Below are 16,271 nucleotides of genomic sequence, written 5' to 3' on the forward strand. Positions count from 1 at the left end.
AACCCTAGCTCGGCACTGTGCCATTACTTTTGCGTGATTGCTCAGAAGGGACATCACAGGATCAGTGATACCCCTTCCAATTTATCTCTCATTGCTCACTGGATCAAGTGTGGCAGGAGTTCACCAGGCAATCCTAAGTTATTTACCCAATAATATTCCTTTCCCTGAGGCTCTGAAAAGCTCCTGATGCTCTTTACCACACTTTGAGCCCTAGTCCAATTTACTAGCCATTATACCACACTTCTGCAATGGAAGGACGGAAAAACTCTTTTTAATACTTTTAAACCATCCTCCAAACATGGGGCCTGTTTTGTTTGGTTGGGGAGAGGATTTGGAACAAACCTAATCAAAAACAGCACCGAACTTTTTTCCATTCTCCATATTTACTTTAAATATATGACACAGAAGTAAGTCTGTCCCAGAAAAATCAAGTTATGCGTTCGGAATTGGGGTGTTTGTTTACATTAGCAACCACGTCTCTCACTGAGACTCAAAGCGGATCACATGGTGCGAAACAAGGTAATCAGCAGGAGAGATCTAACACATAGCTGCCTTGAGTCTCCGGAGATATTGTGCGTGTGGTGGTGGTGGTGGGGGGGGGGGGGTTTATAAATGTAAATAATCAGTAAATAAATAAACAGTGCTAAAGGACTGGAATTACTCAAATTAGAACCGTGCAGAGAAATGATCATACATGATACGACAAGCAAAGCAGAAAACAAAATTACAAAGGCAGAGAAGAATGCAGTTAGAGCAGGAGCGTGCCTACCACAGACAGTAACACTGTAATACATAGCACAAGTATTTAACATGCTGACCTGAAAAGCAGGCACAAACAAAATCCACGCAAAAATGTATGTGAAAGCTTAATGTGATCTAGTCCAGCAAATGTGCAAACTGCCCTACCCTCTGCAATCTTACAGCCCTATTTTTCTGCACTGGTTCACAAGCCAACATTCGTGACATGCATGGAGAAGAACAGCAGTACTCAGCTACCTTTGCTTCCAATATCAGTGCCTGCATTCCATCTCCCGTGGACATCTGGGCTGACAGATGAAAGTTTGCAGACCACAATTTTGCCATGCAGTTTTTGAACAACAATCTATCCCACAGTAACTTGCATAATACTGTGACCTGTCATCATATTTGCCTCCTTGAGAAGGAAGTGGAGATGTTCACCTTTCCCCTTTGTGTTGAGCAACAGAATCCTTTTATTTTGGAAACAGAAATTGACAAGACCCACTTTATTCTACCCACTACTACTATTCACATATAATACTAGAAGAATCTTTGAGCTCTTTTGCGCACACCAACACTGTTTACGTAAACTAGTCCTGTTCATGTACTAATTTGGCCTGCAGCAGCCACGAACCTCCATCTCCACTGAAAATGTGGGGAAGAAAAAGGACTGATGAAGAGCTCAAGCAGGAAGGCTGCTTCTTGTAGCCGGCCCTTTATCTTTCTCCTCAGCTTTTAAGGTCAGTACAGGGTTTCTCCTGAATCCCAAGGTTATCCACTTCAGGCTGAATGGTTGTCAGAGCACATGTCTGATCTACAAAATCTAAATGACAGGTGTCATATGACCACCTCTGTATGACAGCCTCTTTCTGGAGCTAATTGGAAAGGTATTCTGATTGGATGATTAAATGCATATAATGCAGAAGTGTGCTATGTACTGTGAGACTCTTGTCTTCCGGCCGTCTGGCGAAGCACTTTGACAGAGAGAGCAACATTGCTGTGAACCTAATAAAGAAGGACCGCTTCTGGGAAGCTGATATAGCTGTGTGCGTCTCAGTTCCTGTTGTGTGTTCTAGTGTGAGTGTTGCGCAAACTCTGCTATCTGGGGTGTGAACCCCGCTTCAGTACCGCACCCCTTAACAGGTTATGGGCCCCAGCCAGTAGGCTTACTCGTGAGTAAGGACTGTGTGGTACTGTGTGTGACCGTCCTGACGGCGTGTTGGTGGTCCAGATGGCTTCGTCATCAGCCTATATGCCTGTGACAAGGCTGAATGAGAGGAATTATGCAACATGGAGTGTGCAGATGCAAGCTTATCTCCTGAGAGAAGATTTGTGGACGCCTGTAAATGACCTGTATCCCACTCCTGAAGAGGAGAAGGCAGAGGAGAAGGCTCGTGGGTCCATTCTTCTGGCTGTGGAGACATCTCAACTCCTGCATGTAAGGAATTCCATAGACGCAGAAATAAAAGGCTTTGGTAATGAATGGGGGGGGGGTAGCCAGGGGAATTCGGTCCAGACCTAGCTCCTCTGCCACCTGGGGCCGCATTAAGCAGTGGGAGCAGCCGGAATCCACAAGGGCCGAGGCTATAATGCGAGTGTGTTTAGCGGGGTTGGCCAGAAATGCTTGAACAGTAATGGGAGCGCTGCCTTCACTCACCGCGTCAGGAGTCGGGCCCATGTCCATGGGGGCTGAAGAAAGACAGACAGCTGCTTCCCCCTCCTCTGGGTCGCCTTCGGTCACCGCTTTAGACGAGCCAGTGGGAGGCGGCCCTGACCTGCGTGGTGGTTTGGCAGACGGAGTACGCGGAGCTGGAGCGGTTGGTTTTTGCTTCTTGGGACAGTTGGCGGCTAGATGACCTGGCCCTCCGCAGTAAAGACACAACCCAAGTCGGCGACGGCGTTCAGAGGTGGTTTCGGTAGAAGCGGTTGGGCTTGACTTGGTGGGCACGGTAGTGGTTTTCGGGCGAGGGCGGCCTCCTTGACGAGCGTATTCCAAACGAGACGCCACTTGAGACCCCAACTGGATCCAATCTGCAATGGTACGAGGAACCCGGATTAAAAACACAGTTTCACGTAGCTTGCTATCCACAGCATCCGAAAAGTATTCGCATCTCATGCGTTCAGGCCACTCAGGAGGAAGTCGAGCAGCCGCCGCACGAAATTCACGGACAAATTCTGCAAACGGGCGGTTGCCTTGCTGGATGGTTTTGATGGTGCGGATAGCTTCATTCTCGGCGCCTGGATCTTGAAAGCGCGCTCTCAAAGCTTGGAGGAATGCGGGCACTGTGCGAGAGTCCTCATCCTGCAAATCCAAAACAGTCACGAACCAGTCGGCTGCCGCCCCATCTAGGACTGAGCCGATGTCCCGTATTTTTTCGCGTTCAGACCGGTAAAGATCATCATAGTCTTCCAAGTGGGCATTGAGTTGCAAGATGAAGTAGGGAAGTTTGGAAGCGGTCCCATCAAAACGGGCTGGTATCGGGGGCCGAAAGTAGCCCCGTTCGACGGCTCTAGGCGCCTGCTGGGGAGGTGGTTGCGCTGGCTGAGCAGGTTGGGCAGGCGGCTGTTGTACAGGGGGGGCTGGAATCGGGGGCGCTGGCGGTGCCGCTGGCATTTGGGTGGCAGGACCCAGGTACGTGGCCCCCCTGGCACCGGCATGATCAGTAACAGCATAGGTTCCAACTTGCGGCCCTCTGGTCTGCTGCCTCCTTAGTTCCCTCTCCAAAGCAGCCAGCTCCCTCTCCTTGCGAGCCAATGCATCTTGGTGCGCATGCAAAGCAGCTTTTTCTCGCCCTAATTTAAGCAGTTCGTCCCGTTTAAGGGCTTCAGTGAGTTCACTTTGCGTGCGCAGAGCCTGAACGCTTTCGCGTTGCCGTTGTAAATCCAGTCTGGACTGTTCCAGGACTTTATCATGGACTGACAGATTCTGGGCGTATTGCCGTTGGAGCGCGTCTTTGGCACGGTCCAACTCGAGCTGGACTTCTTTGCGTTGCTGTTCCCGGTCCCTCTGCAGGGTTTCGCGCTCTTGCTGCAACTGTGCCCGTTCCTCCTCCCATAGCTGGCGTTCACGGTTCCATGCCGCTTGGGCATCTCGAAGTCGCCCTACTTCCTCATCCCAGTCTTCTCTCGATGGGAGAGGAAACCGGTCCGGCTGGGAATGCAGGCTTTCTTCAGACTCTTCGTCATCAGGAAGCGAGCCCTCGGAGACACCGTAGCCGCCGTAGCCACCGGTGGCTCCCCGAGGCACCTCAGGTGCGGTCGCCGGACCGGGATGGGGGGGGTCCGATTGGGAAGCGGTACGGATACCCCTCCCAATTCCAGGTTGAGTCCCGGTGTCCTTTGGACGGGCCCCAGTGCTGTGCCACGGTGGTTCCTTGGGAGCATCACCAAAATACGAGTCCAGGAATCGTTCAATGGATTCCTGGGTTGCCGCATGAAAGGTGGTCAAGCCCGTCTCCTCCATGACAGGTTGCATCTGAGGTTTGTAATCCACACGAGAACGGGTAGAGATCCGTTCCACAGGCGCTCGATCCATGGACAGCGCCCCAAACGACTCATGGAAGTCCCCATCGTCGTCGTCACGTCCCTCGTTCCAACGGAGTAAAGGAAGACTCGTGCTGATACGAGGACGGGAAAGAGCCACCAGCGAGGCCCGTTCTCCTGCCGGTTTCTCTAGATCCAGAAGGGAAAGGTCGGAGCCCTCTTTGGGGGCTACCGCACCTTCCGCAGTAACATTCAACCTCTCCATCGCAAGACAAGAGGTCCACTGCACAAGAGTATAGATGAATTAGGATTCCTGCCACAATGTAAGGAATTCCATAGACGCAGAAATAAAAGGCTTTGGTAATGAAAGTCCATTTATTAAGACATCTTAGAAAGCTCAAGTACACGCAGTGGCAGGAATGACGCTTCCCGCCAGAAGCACAGGTTATAATACCATTCACCCCATCCCCCCTTCCTGATTCCCATGGGAACGGAGACTTCATCTCCCGCGCAAAGATAAAGTCTCCTCCGATGCAACTGGCCCATCGCCCGGGCTGTGGAATGCACTCAAGGTTACTTCACTATCAACACCATTGAATCCTTTACACTGCATCTAAAGGATTTGCCATCTGCTCAAAGTTGCTGGCAAGCTCTGAAGGCATTATATCAGCAAGAGACCGTGGGTGTAAAGATAATGCTGACAAGGAAACTCTACAGAACTCTTCTGAAACCGGGTGAGTCCCTATCAGCACATATTCAGTCTCTGCGTGTGGAGTTAGTCTGCTGGATGTGGAGAAGGGAAGGCAAAGTTGAAATCCCAGCTTATCCCAAAATTGACTTTGGGGCCAGTCACATGCTGTTAGCCTAAGCCTCCCTGGCATGGTTGTTGTGAAAAGGAAATGGAAACAACCCTCTGCGTACATTGCCCCAAATTCCTTGAATTAAGGGCAGGATATAACAGATAATAATAACAATATAGTTATAACTTACAACCTGCATCTCTGCACTGCACAGATAATTTCCAAAATCATAGTGAGTCTTAACTATTTATTTAGCATACCTGGATCCTGCCCTTTCTCCAAAGAGCATAGGATGAGGTCCCCAACCTGTTGTGAGCACAGCATAGTGACACACTTCTGACAAAGCATGGTGGGCATAGCAACAAAATGGCTGCCACAAAAGATCACCTGTATGATGGAGGAGCTGGCCACAAAATAGTTAGTACAGCTTAACTTCAGTCACACAATGGGCTGTGCTAGCAACTGCTACCAAAGCAACATTTCAGCACATCCAATCAAATCTCCAGAAACCTTGCTGGGGGAAAACTCTATCTACTTCCTTCTATATTCACTTCCTGAAAACTAAAAGACATGAGTTAAATGGGGTTTGGGAGAAAGCAGAATTTCACTGCTTGCCCCAGGCACCTTTATCTGTAGATACGCCCCTGTGCCTTGGATCTGAGGGGGTACGTCAAAGCACTAGTGAAGTTCTGCCTCTGTGATGGAAATGGGTTCTGAACCTAACAGCTACATGCACGCTGTCAAATGTACTCCAAAGATCCACAGACTGCACTTTTGGCTTTCAAAACCTCCAAGAGAAGATTGGGAATCAAATTGGGATGTCTTGTCCAAGAGTGAACAGACTGCCACTGTCATTGAATGTCTTCCCCCAATCAAAGCATTCAAAAACTATTTCCTTTGTGTGAGTTCCTTGATGCCGTTGAAGGTGGCTACTCCGAATGAATCTCTTTCCACACTCTATGCATTCAAAAGGTTTCTCCCCAGTGTGAGTTCGTTGATGCTGCTGAAGATTGCTGCTCCAACTAAACCTCTTTCCACACTCAGAACATTCAAAAGGTCTCTCCTTTGTGTGAGTTCTTTGATGCCGTTGAAGACTACGACTCCAACTGAATCGCTTTCCACACTCAGAACATTCAAAAGGCCTTTCCTTTGAGTGAGTTATTTGATGCTGTTGAAGATTGCTACTCTGACTGAATCTTTTTCCACACTCTGAGCATTCAAAAGGTCTCTCTTGTGTGTGAGTTCTTTGATGCCGTTGAAGATTGCTGCTATGACTGAATCTCCTTCCACACTCTGAGCATTCAAATGGTTTTTCCTTTGTGTGAATTCTTTGATGCTGTTGAAGAGTGCTACTCTGACTGAATTCCTTTCCACATTCTAAGCACTGGAAATCTCTCTCCTTTATGTGAGTTCTTTGATGCCGTTGAAGAGTGCTATTCCGACAGAATTTCTTACCACATTCTGAGCATTCAAAAGGTCTCTCCTTTGTGTGAGTTCTTAGATGCCGTTGAAGACTGCAATTCCAACTGAATCTCTTTTGACACTCTGAGCATTCAAAAGGTCTCTCCTTTGTGTGAGTTCTTTGATGCTGTTGAAGATTGCTGCTTTGACTAAATCGCTTTCCACACCCTGAGCATTCAAAAGGTCTCTCAAGAGTGTGAGTTCTTTGATGCCGTTGAACAGTACTACTATGACAGAATTTCTTTCCACACTCTGAACATTCAAAAGGTCTCTCCAGTGTGTGAGTTCTTCGATGCTGTTGAAGAGTGCTACTCTGACTGAATCTCTTTCCACACTCCAAGCATTCAAAATGTCTCTCCTTTACGTGAGTTCTTCTATGCCGTTGAAGAGTGCTATTCCGACTGAATCTCTTTCCACATTCTGAGCATTCAAAAGGTCTCTCCTTGGTGTGAGTTCTTTGATGCTGTTGAAGACTGCCACTCTGACTGAATCTCTTTCCACACTCCAAGCATTCAAAAGGCCTCTCCTTTGTGTGAATTCTTTGATGTTTTTGAAGAGTGCTATTCTGACTGAATCTCTTTCCACACTCTGAGCATTCAAAAGGCCTCTCTTCTGTGTGAGTTCTTTGATGCTTTTGAAGAGTGTTACTATGACTGAATCTCTTTTCACACTTTGAGCATTCAAAAGGTCTCTCCTTGGTGTGAGTTCTTTGATGCGTTTGAAGATTGCTGCTCCAACGGAATCTTTTCCCACACTCTGAACACTCAAAAGGTCTCTCCTTGGTGTGAGTCCTTTGATGCTCTTGAAGATTGCTGTCCCGACTGAAACTCTTTCTACACTCTAAGCATTCAAAAGGTTTATCCTTTGTGTGAGTTCTTTGGTGCACCAGGAGCTTTGATCTGCAGCTGAAGAACTTTCCACACCAAAAACATTTATGTGCCCTTATTATACTGTGTTTTTGAAGATGTACATTACCCTTTCTTATACCAGAGAAGGCCTCTCCACTCTCTAGGGGTATTAGTGGATTCTCTCCTGAATGAGTCCTACAATGGTTTTGAGAAAGATCTGATTTTCGTGAGTAGCTCTTGCCACTGTCTGTGCAGCTATAAGGTTTCTCTCCTTTATATATTTTTTGATGGTTAGGTAGCTCTGTTCTGTGAACATAATTCTTTCCAAACTCCAAGCATTGCTGGGTCTTCTTTCCACTGTGCATTTGCAGATGGATCTCATATTGGCTTTGATCTGAGAAGGTCATCCGACATTCCAAGCACTTATATATGTCCTCTGCTGTTTGGATTAGTTCATTGAAATCCTGCCCTTGGCATGAAATAGGTTTATCCCTATTTTCAGCCGTGTGACTTCCTTTCTGCTTATTAGGTCCACCTCGGGAGATTCCTTCCAAATCTTCATTCTGGACTTTATTTAACACTTTCTTATCATCCTCATTCCACTTCTCATCCCCTGCTTTAATAAAAAGAGAAATCCTGTTAGAAGACACACAAGGAAGTCTGATCTTCCCTATGAGTACCATCCACACACAAATGTTTCACTACATTATTATACACTTTAAAAGGATATTCAAGCCTCCTGCATCATAAAAGCTTGGTTTGCAATCTAACGATTGGTATGCTGCCTCGCCTGACTGAGTTTAATGGGATCAAATGGCTGATTTCTGACTGAAGGTCTTTCCACACTTCAGGCAGTCATACAGTTTCTCTCCTAAGGAAATTTGCCTCTCAGAAATAAGAGAAATATTCTTACTGAAGGTCTTTCCAAAGGCCAGATTTTCATTTTTGTTTTCCCTGGAGCAGATTCTCTGGTTAGCACGAAGACATTCATTGGTTCTTGTTTCAGTTGATTTTATTTCTTGGACTGGACTTTCACAGAAGCATCCTCCTTGGGATGGAATGGGCTTATCTGCTGTCTTGTCTGCATGGCTTCTTTCCTGCCTCGGTGGTTGGTCTGTGTTGTCAAGCTTTCCTTCAGAAACATCATCCTTGTCTTTTTCCACAGAGAATCCCTGGTTTTCCCCAACCATCTCCTGTACATGCGCTGCTGGAAGAAAGAAATAGGTCCAGTTAGAATATGAGCAAGAAGCCAAGCCACCCATCAGACACTGCTCATTAATGGGTGACAATTTTCTTTATCACATTTCCCCCTCCCCTCCCCCCCAAAAAAACCTGACCTCCCATCCCACTTTATCCCTAGTCAGACCCTCCAGGTCAGCAGGTTTTATATCTGTCTATCCCTTATACTTTATGGGGAGGAAATGGCAAACCATAATTCCCCTGCCGTTCTCATCTGATTTGTAATGCAGCTCTTTTGAGTTTCTGCTGTTATGATTAAACAGAAGAGGAGAAGGCTTTTGTATCTCTACTCTAAAGAGCCTGAAAGTGGCTTATAAATAAAATTCCTTTCCTTCCCAGTAACAGGAGCCTTGTGAGAAAGGTGGAACTGAGAGAGTTCTGAGACTACTGTGACTAGCCCAAGGTCATCTAGCAGGCTTCATGTGGAGGAGAAGGGACTTGAACCTCCATCCTTTTCCAGCCGGTTTTCTGATTCTGCCAAATTAAGACTTATGAAGAAGTGAAGCAGAAATCCTCCAGGGATCTTTCATCTTTCACTTCACATAACCATGAAGGATCCCCGCTCATCTGGGAAGAAAACACTCTCTTGAGAGCCTCTTGAGAAACTTTCCAGCCTCTCTTCGGATGTAAGGCTTTTATCTGTTGCCACCAAAGTCTCTTATTAAATTCCTGTCTCCTTTGGCACACACACAGAGAAAGTGATACTTCTAACATAGGCAAGGAAAGAAATCCAAGGAAGAGGATTTTTCCCCAGGAAGAATGGAAACCTGGTCATGATCAAAGGCCCCAATCCCAACCAGTATAAGAAGAAGGTTTCTATATCTTACTTTTTCTCTACCTTTAAGGAGTATCAAAACAGCTTGGAGTCACCTTCACTTCTCCGCAGCAGACACTTTATGAGGAAGGTGGGGTTGAGAGAGTTCTGCGCAAACAGTGACTGGTTCAAGATCACCCAGCAAACTCTATGTGTAGGAGTGGGGAAACAAGTCCAGTTCACCAGATGAGAGCTCACTGCTCATGAGGAGGAGGAGGGGGGAATCAAACCCTTTACTCCAGATCAGAGTCCATCACTCTCACATATTACACCATGCTGGCTCTTCAGATCACAGTCAGAGGGGATCACTGTAATCCCATCTGGAGGGCAAGAGTGTTCTAACGCTTGACAATTGAGAAATTAGGATGTGGCCCCTTCCAGAGTCTTCCTGAGGACCTCAGTCCTGCTTTGGCCTGAGGCCAGAATACCTCTCTATGGTTTGGGTGATGGCCACAATACTGGACTCAGCTGTCATGGACTGTCCGAGGCTGGCGACAACAGCCATCTGACTCGACGCCTGGCCCCTTCCCCTGGAGCCCCTAGCTCACCCACAACTGGGAGGGTGCTGGGAGCAATGAGTGGCTGGGAGCACTGATGGCTGCTGATCCAGCGGCAAGCCCTGGAGCGACGGCCCAATCAAGCGCCAGGGGGAGGCTTAGGAGGTGCTGGATGAGCCCTGGTGGGGCAGCAGGCCAGGTGGGGCCAATTGGGTCTGAGAAGGCCACAAGAAGTGCAGCCAGGGAGGAGTGGGCCAGCTTCGAGGCAGGCCGAGCCCGAGCAACTGAAAGGGGCAGGGCACTGATTGGGAAAACAAGGTGGAACACAAGGGGAAGAGGAGAGCAGGATATAAGGAGGGTGTTGGGAAGCACTAGGGGTGGATGTGAAGAGGTGGAAGGAAGTGGTGGTGGAGAAGCGGCAAAGGAAAGGAGTCTGACAGCATGAAGAGACGGAGGGCTAAGGTTGAGGGCAAGGCACCTCCTTAGCCAAACTGTGGCTCAAGAGAGTGAACACCATTTACCACTCCCCGCCAAATGGGAGAGAGGCTGGGAGTAACAACACCTGGGTCAGGGAAGGAGGGTTGGCAACCAGCCCCCTAATGGAGGTTGGAGAGGGGTGCCGCTATGTGGAGAAACCAGGTAGCTTGAGTTGCTCTACCTACACATGCTGAATCTCGTTTATGCTGCCATCTTGCCAAGTTGAGACTTCCACAAGGGAGAAAATAGTGGAACAGGCCTCAATTCAGCATATTACTGTGCAAGATTTGGATTCATGCATAATCCCGAAGGCAGAAATGTGTGATTCTGGCACCTATGAAAGTTCCTTACCCAGAGAAGCCACGCTCCCATAGTTCTCCAGCATGACGTCTTCATAAAGGGCTCTTTGGTCTGGACCTAGCAATGCCCACTCTGCCTCTGTGAAAGACACGGCCACCTCCTCAAAAGAAACCAGAGACTGAAAGAAAAGGCAGATTCAATCTTCAGAGATCATGCCAGGCACAGATTGGAAGGGGACATTTTGGGAGGGTTAAGGGAGTAAAAGGAGTGGGGTTCCGAGCCTCTTGACTGGGCCTCTCAGCACCAACTGCAAGAGAAAAGTCCCCTTGAGAAAGGAGAGGGGACCCCGACTGTCCTTTGCTAATCTCCCATACCTGGACTGGAAGTGTAGCAGCTGTTTTCACACCTCTACAAACAGAACAGATCAACACTGCTTCTTCACTGCCTGTGAGGGAGGGGAAAGGGAAGAAAGAGTATTAGCCTCCACTTCCTATTCTATTACCTTGTGTGAATCATGCTTCCTGCACCCGGTTCACAGGGTTGTGAAACGTTGGCCTATGTACACACAATAAGAAGACTCAGCCTTTCTAGTAAGTAAAGGGAGAGCCGGAAGAGAAACAGAAGGTACCCATGAGCCTTGGGTATATGCCGCTGGGCTCTTGAATCCAGGCTGGTGGAAGAAAAACAGGGAGGCAGAAATGAAATAATCTGGCACTTCACTATCACACCAGGTTAAAAAAAACCAACCAGACTTGAATTGAGTACATGCAGAAACGGAGGGTCATCTCAATGAGTGTCCAGAGCATCTGCTGATCCACTGATGTCATATCTGGGGTTTTGGCCACAGGCAACATCAACATGGCATCACACCCACCTCAAACCCTGCCCACCCCCACTCTAGCATCCCTCATCCAGGGCTCTATTTCCTACAGTGGCTTCTCCGATGCCCCAATAAGCATGAGCACAAAACACATTTGTCCAATCTTCTTAGAGCTGTGCTCACCAGAACATGCAGACTTTTATTCACAGTACTGAAGATCTCAGCTGAGATTTGTCTGCCTTTTGTTACCCTGTTTCCCCGAAAATAAGACAGTGTCTTATATTAATTTTTGCTCCCAAAGATGCGCTAGCTCTTATTTTCAGGGGATGTCTTATTTTTCCATGAAGAATTCACATTTATTGTTGAACAAAAAAAGAACATTTATTATATAGTGTACAGTAATTGTCATCACAAACCAGCATAACCAGACAAAACTGTGAATCCTATCAAGAATTTCTTGTGACTACCGGTACCATTATTTCCATGTACAACAATCTACGGCACATTTACCGATCCCGATATTTATGAACACAAAGCAAGATTTATTCAATGACAGTCATGTCATCATCTTCTGGAACATCATCATAACAATCCAAACCCTGAATTTTCTGGTGAATTTCTTGTGACTCCATTTCTTTCAGAATCATTGGCCCAAATTTCTCATGTCTAGCAATAGCACTGTCCTTAAATGAGTACTTCTTGTCAAGGTAGCCTGCTCGCAGTGCATTTGCAATGCAACTGTCTGTGATTTTCTCCCATGAATTCTTCACCCAAGTCACAACCTCTTGCAGTTTAGGCTTCACAAAGTTTCCATGCAGATTTCTCTCCATTCTATTTTCAATGTAGTCATTAATTTCCATGCGCAAATTGTCCTTGAATGGCTTGTTTATTGCAAGATCAAGAGTCTGGAGATAGGCCGTCATTCCTGCGGGAATCATTATTTGATCTATTTTTCTTTCGTGAAGAAATTTCTTCATGTCTTTAGTGCGGTGTGTGCTGGCTGCATCCCAGACTAGCAGACCTCTTTGGCTCCCTCGCATAACAAGCGGCAGCATTAAATCGACCCACTTCCTTACAACTGCTTGTGTGGCCCAGGCTTTTTCAGTTTCAAGAATGAAAATGCCTGAAACAAGTTCAATCTTATCCTTCTTACCCTTAGAAATTATTAAAGGTGGGACTTTAGTGCCATCCAGACGAATTGCCAAAATACAGGTAACACGTGCACTTTCGTAAGCAATGGAGGGAATGTACACTGAGGAAGCACCCAACTGTTCAATTGTTGTTTGGGATGTTTGGCCCATAAACACTGAAGTTTCATCCATAGCAATCATGTTGGAAAGATTGTATTTAGAAAAGTCAGAGTCATCAATAAAGGACTTGAATGCAAATGCACGTTTAATAATTTCAGCATCTTCCACCCTAAACAGTGTTGTGGATCTTCTTAAAGACAGTTCACTTCGCTGAAGGAAACTATCCAGCCAGTGTTGTGATGCTTTGAATTCTTCAGGGGCTATTTCGAACTGTGGTGCCATTGCAAGGGCAAATTCTTGAATCTGAGCCCTATTCACAACCAAAGCCTTTGCTCTCCTGTCAACAACCCATTCACAGATCAGGTCTTCCAGCTCAGAAAATAATGGTTGCCGACCTGATCCACACTTGCGCTTTTTAGCATTTCCATTGTCCACTTGTTGAATGAGGTTACCATAATCTGCTCGCCATTTTTGGACCAATCGGATACTCAACATCTTCTCTTTGCAGAAAGCAGTAAGATTTTTGCCCCAAGATTCGTCCACGATTCTTTTCTTGTAGTCGACGGAATAGCTCTTTCTTTTTGCACTCATATCTAGGGGTAAAAATATACCAGCACTGTTTATTTCTTGTACTTTAGACCCTTCAGCAGAAAAGCAGACACCCCCTAAAGAATCAAAGTGACACACTGGTTGCCTGACTCACATACAGGGCCACAAAAAATAAGGGCTGTAAAGTACCTGGCTCCCACACACTGTCTGGAGACTGTAACGATCTTCCACAGCAGTTCCTGGACCGCTTGTACAGCAGGGACGGTATTGCAGCTTCTGGCCACCATGGGAAGCTCATCACAGCAGACTCGCACAGCAGGGACAGAGCGTATGATATGGTGGCTTCCAGCCACCAGGGGGAGCTCATCACAGCAGACTCGCACAGCAGGGACAGAGCGTACGGCATAGGTGTCAAACTCACGGCGCTCCAGATATTATGGACTACAGTTCCCATCATCCCCTGCTAGCATCATGCAGGGGATGATGGGAACTGTAGTCCATAACATCTGGAGGGCCCCGAGTTTGACACCTGTGGCGTACGGTATGGTGGTTTCCAGCCACCAGAGGGAGCTCACCACAGCACACTTGTACAGCACAGCAGGGACAGCATACGGCATGGTGGCAGGCAACAGGATAACGAGAGGGTCACCTTTCCTGGCAGTCAGCCCCACCCATTCCCAGCCCCAGAGAGCTCCGCGCTGGCTCGGCTTGCCCTGGCCCAGGCATGCCGGTATTTAAGTCGCGAGGCTTTTCTGCCTCTATTAAAGGAACCCCGTCACCTTTTGGCAGGAGACTGAAAGCATGATGTGAGGGCTGATCGATCATCGATCCCCACCCTACTGTGAAGACGAGGCAGAGGCAGCTTGCATTCTCCTCCTACACAGTACAGATCTGATGCCTGCTTCCTCGCATGGAATTCCCCGATTGTCACCATCTCCCCAGAACACAGCCCCCACGCACCCTCGTTCCTTTCCAAAGAACTGAGAAGTGTGCAGGTGGAGAGAAAAGGGACCAGTTCCTCCTTTCTCGGGAAAAATTCCACCTCGGAGGAGTGGCGGGAAGGGGGGGGGTTCTCTTTGGGAGGAAGGAGAGAAGGGCCTAGAGGACACAGCGCTGCAAAGCAGGAGTGTATGCTGGCGCCGGGAGGTGGGAGCATGGCGAGTGCAGGAGGACTGGTGGCACTGCGCTGGGGCTTGCGTGCCAGGAGCACTTTTCGGGTGAAGAGCTACAGGTGCAACCTCAGAAACCTCCCACTTGATGTGATGTCACTCCCTGATTCCCAACCCTGCCCCTTTGCTTCTGCCTCCTGTTCAGAAAAAGAGCGATCGGCTTTGTTTTCCCGTGGCGGACTTTCCATCTTCGCAGGCCTGAGCGTGGGCGGGACGCGGGAGGAGGCTGTGGGCTGCCTGTACCACTGGGTTGGGCGGCGCGGGCCCTGGGCGTTCGGGCAGGGCTCCTGCAAGCCCACGGCAGGATGGGGAAAGAAGAGGCACTCAGGCGGGCGACTCACACACACACCCCCGGCTCGCCATGGGCCGAGGGACTGGGCGGGGCGGAAGCAGAGCTCTTCCGCCCAAGGGGGAGGGAACAGGCCAGCCCTCCTCCTGGATGGACCAGAAAGGCTCAGCTGCCTTCCCTCCCGCAGCAGGAAAAGGCGTTCATGAGCTGCCTCGAGTCTCTATGGGAGAGAAAGGCAGGGTAAAAAGCCAAACGCTGCTGCTGCTGCTGAACCTCCTCCAGGGGCCGCTCCGCCAAAAGGACGAACCCAGACAAGCCTCTCCGGTCCTCGGGCGAACATCTCCAAGGGAGGGCATCAAGTTCAGGTTTTGCCCAGGGCACCAGTTTGCCTAGGTACACCACTGGGGATAACTGCGTGCAGTTCTATATCTGGCAGTAGGGGACAATGGGGATGGCGGCAGGCGACGGGCCTCTTGATGCCTTGCCTGCACATTTACAAGTGACAGCTGTAGAAGGGAACATCGGGGTTGGCGGCAGGTGACGGTCTTCATGTCCTGCATGCAGCTGCTCTGCAATGGACGGTGAAGGTAGGGGACAACGGCGGCGGGCTACAAAGAATCCCAGCTGAATGCTCTGATGGTATTCCTAAGTTCCAGCGGGCATGCCTTCCCAAACAAAAAACTTTGCTTCGATCTTACTTTTAGGAGCGCCTTTATATTGCATTGGCCCGTTATACTTTCGTGCTTAGAAGTCAGAGTTTTTCAGCACATTTTTTTTGTGCTGAAAAGTGCCCTGACTCTGGCATGGTCAGCTGTCAGCCATTTTAAAAAAATATTTTAGAGTTTTTACTTTGGGCAGCCGGCTGTCAGAAAAGCAGTTGATTTTAGGCTAGCAGCCACCAAAATTTCCTGGTGATGGTCATCCAGGGTGCCACAGTGATACCATCAAAGTTTAGTAAAAGTTTGGGTTCCAGGGGTCCAAAGGTATGGACCCCCCAAAGGGGGTGCCCCATCCCCCACTGTTTCCAATGGGGAGCCTAATACCCTGGGCTTCTCCCTAATATAAAGACAGCCCTGAAAAAATAAAGGACATGAAATGTAGAGGTTTTGCTTGCAGTGCAAAATATAAGGCATCCCCGAAAGTAAGATTGCATAGCAAAGTTTTTTGTTTGGAAGCATGCCCGATGAATTTAACAGAACACAGGAAAAATAAGACATCCCCTGAAAATAAGACATAGCACATCTTTGGGAGCAAAAATTAATATAAGACACTGTGGCAATGCTTATATTCGGGGAAACACGGTTAGAAGCTCTTTGAGGGTTAGGTTGGCATTTGAGGGGTCCATAACTTTGGACCCTTTGAACCAAACTTCACTAGAAACCCAGGAAACATCATCAGGATAATATCTTGTTGATTAGCCAGGTTTGGCGAAACAGGGGGGTGCAAAGTTGTGGATCCCCAAAATGGGTGCCTGATCCCCCATTGTTTCCAATGGAAGCTAATAGTAAATGGGGCTACCCTTTTGAGGGTCCATAAC

General features: G+C 48.1%; 2 protein-coding genes across 17 annotated transcripts in view; one reads left to right on the forward strand and one right to left on the reverse strand.

Moving 5' to 3' along the window:
* The window catches only part of LOC125428587 (zinc finger protein 883-like), a 1,608,225-nt gene that overhangs the window by 1,160,038 nt on the left and 431,916 nt on the right, over positions 1-16,271 (reverse strand). For 8 of the 16 annotated variants that reach the window (XM_048488959.1, XM_048488957.1, XM_048488958.1 and 5 more), the window contains one exon: positions 11,032-11,102. The exons of 7 other annotated variants lie outside the window; for them this stretch is intronic. In XM_048488959.1, the coding sequence (XP_048344916.1) occupies positions 11,032-11,102 (71 nt within the window). Of the gene's footprint in view, positions 1-4,842; positions 6,252-7,343; positions 7,947-8,243; positions 8,538-10,708; positions 10,836-11,031; positions 11,103-16,271 lie in introns of those variants that run through there. One more of the 16 variants, XM_048488972.1, reaches the window with a different exon arrangement.
* LOC125428534 (zinc finger protein 345-like) overlaps positions 1-16,271 on the forward strand; it is a 770,962-nt gene that overhangs the window by 445,715 nt on the left and 308,976 nt on the right. The gene's annotated exons all lie outside the window — the stretch shown is intronic.

The sequence above is a fragment of the Sphaerodactylus townsendi genome, linkage group LG03 (genome assembly GCF_021028975.2).
Source record: "Sphaerodactylus townsendi isolate TG3544 linkage group LG03, MPM_Stown_v2.3, whole genome shotgun sequence".
In the NCBI taxonomy this organism is placed as follows: domain Eukaryota; kingdom Metazoa; phylum Chordata; class Lepidosauria; order Squamata; family Sphaerodactylidae; genus Sphaerodactylus; species Sphaerodactylus townsendi.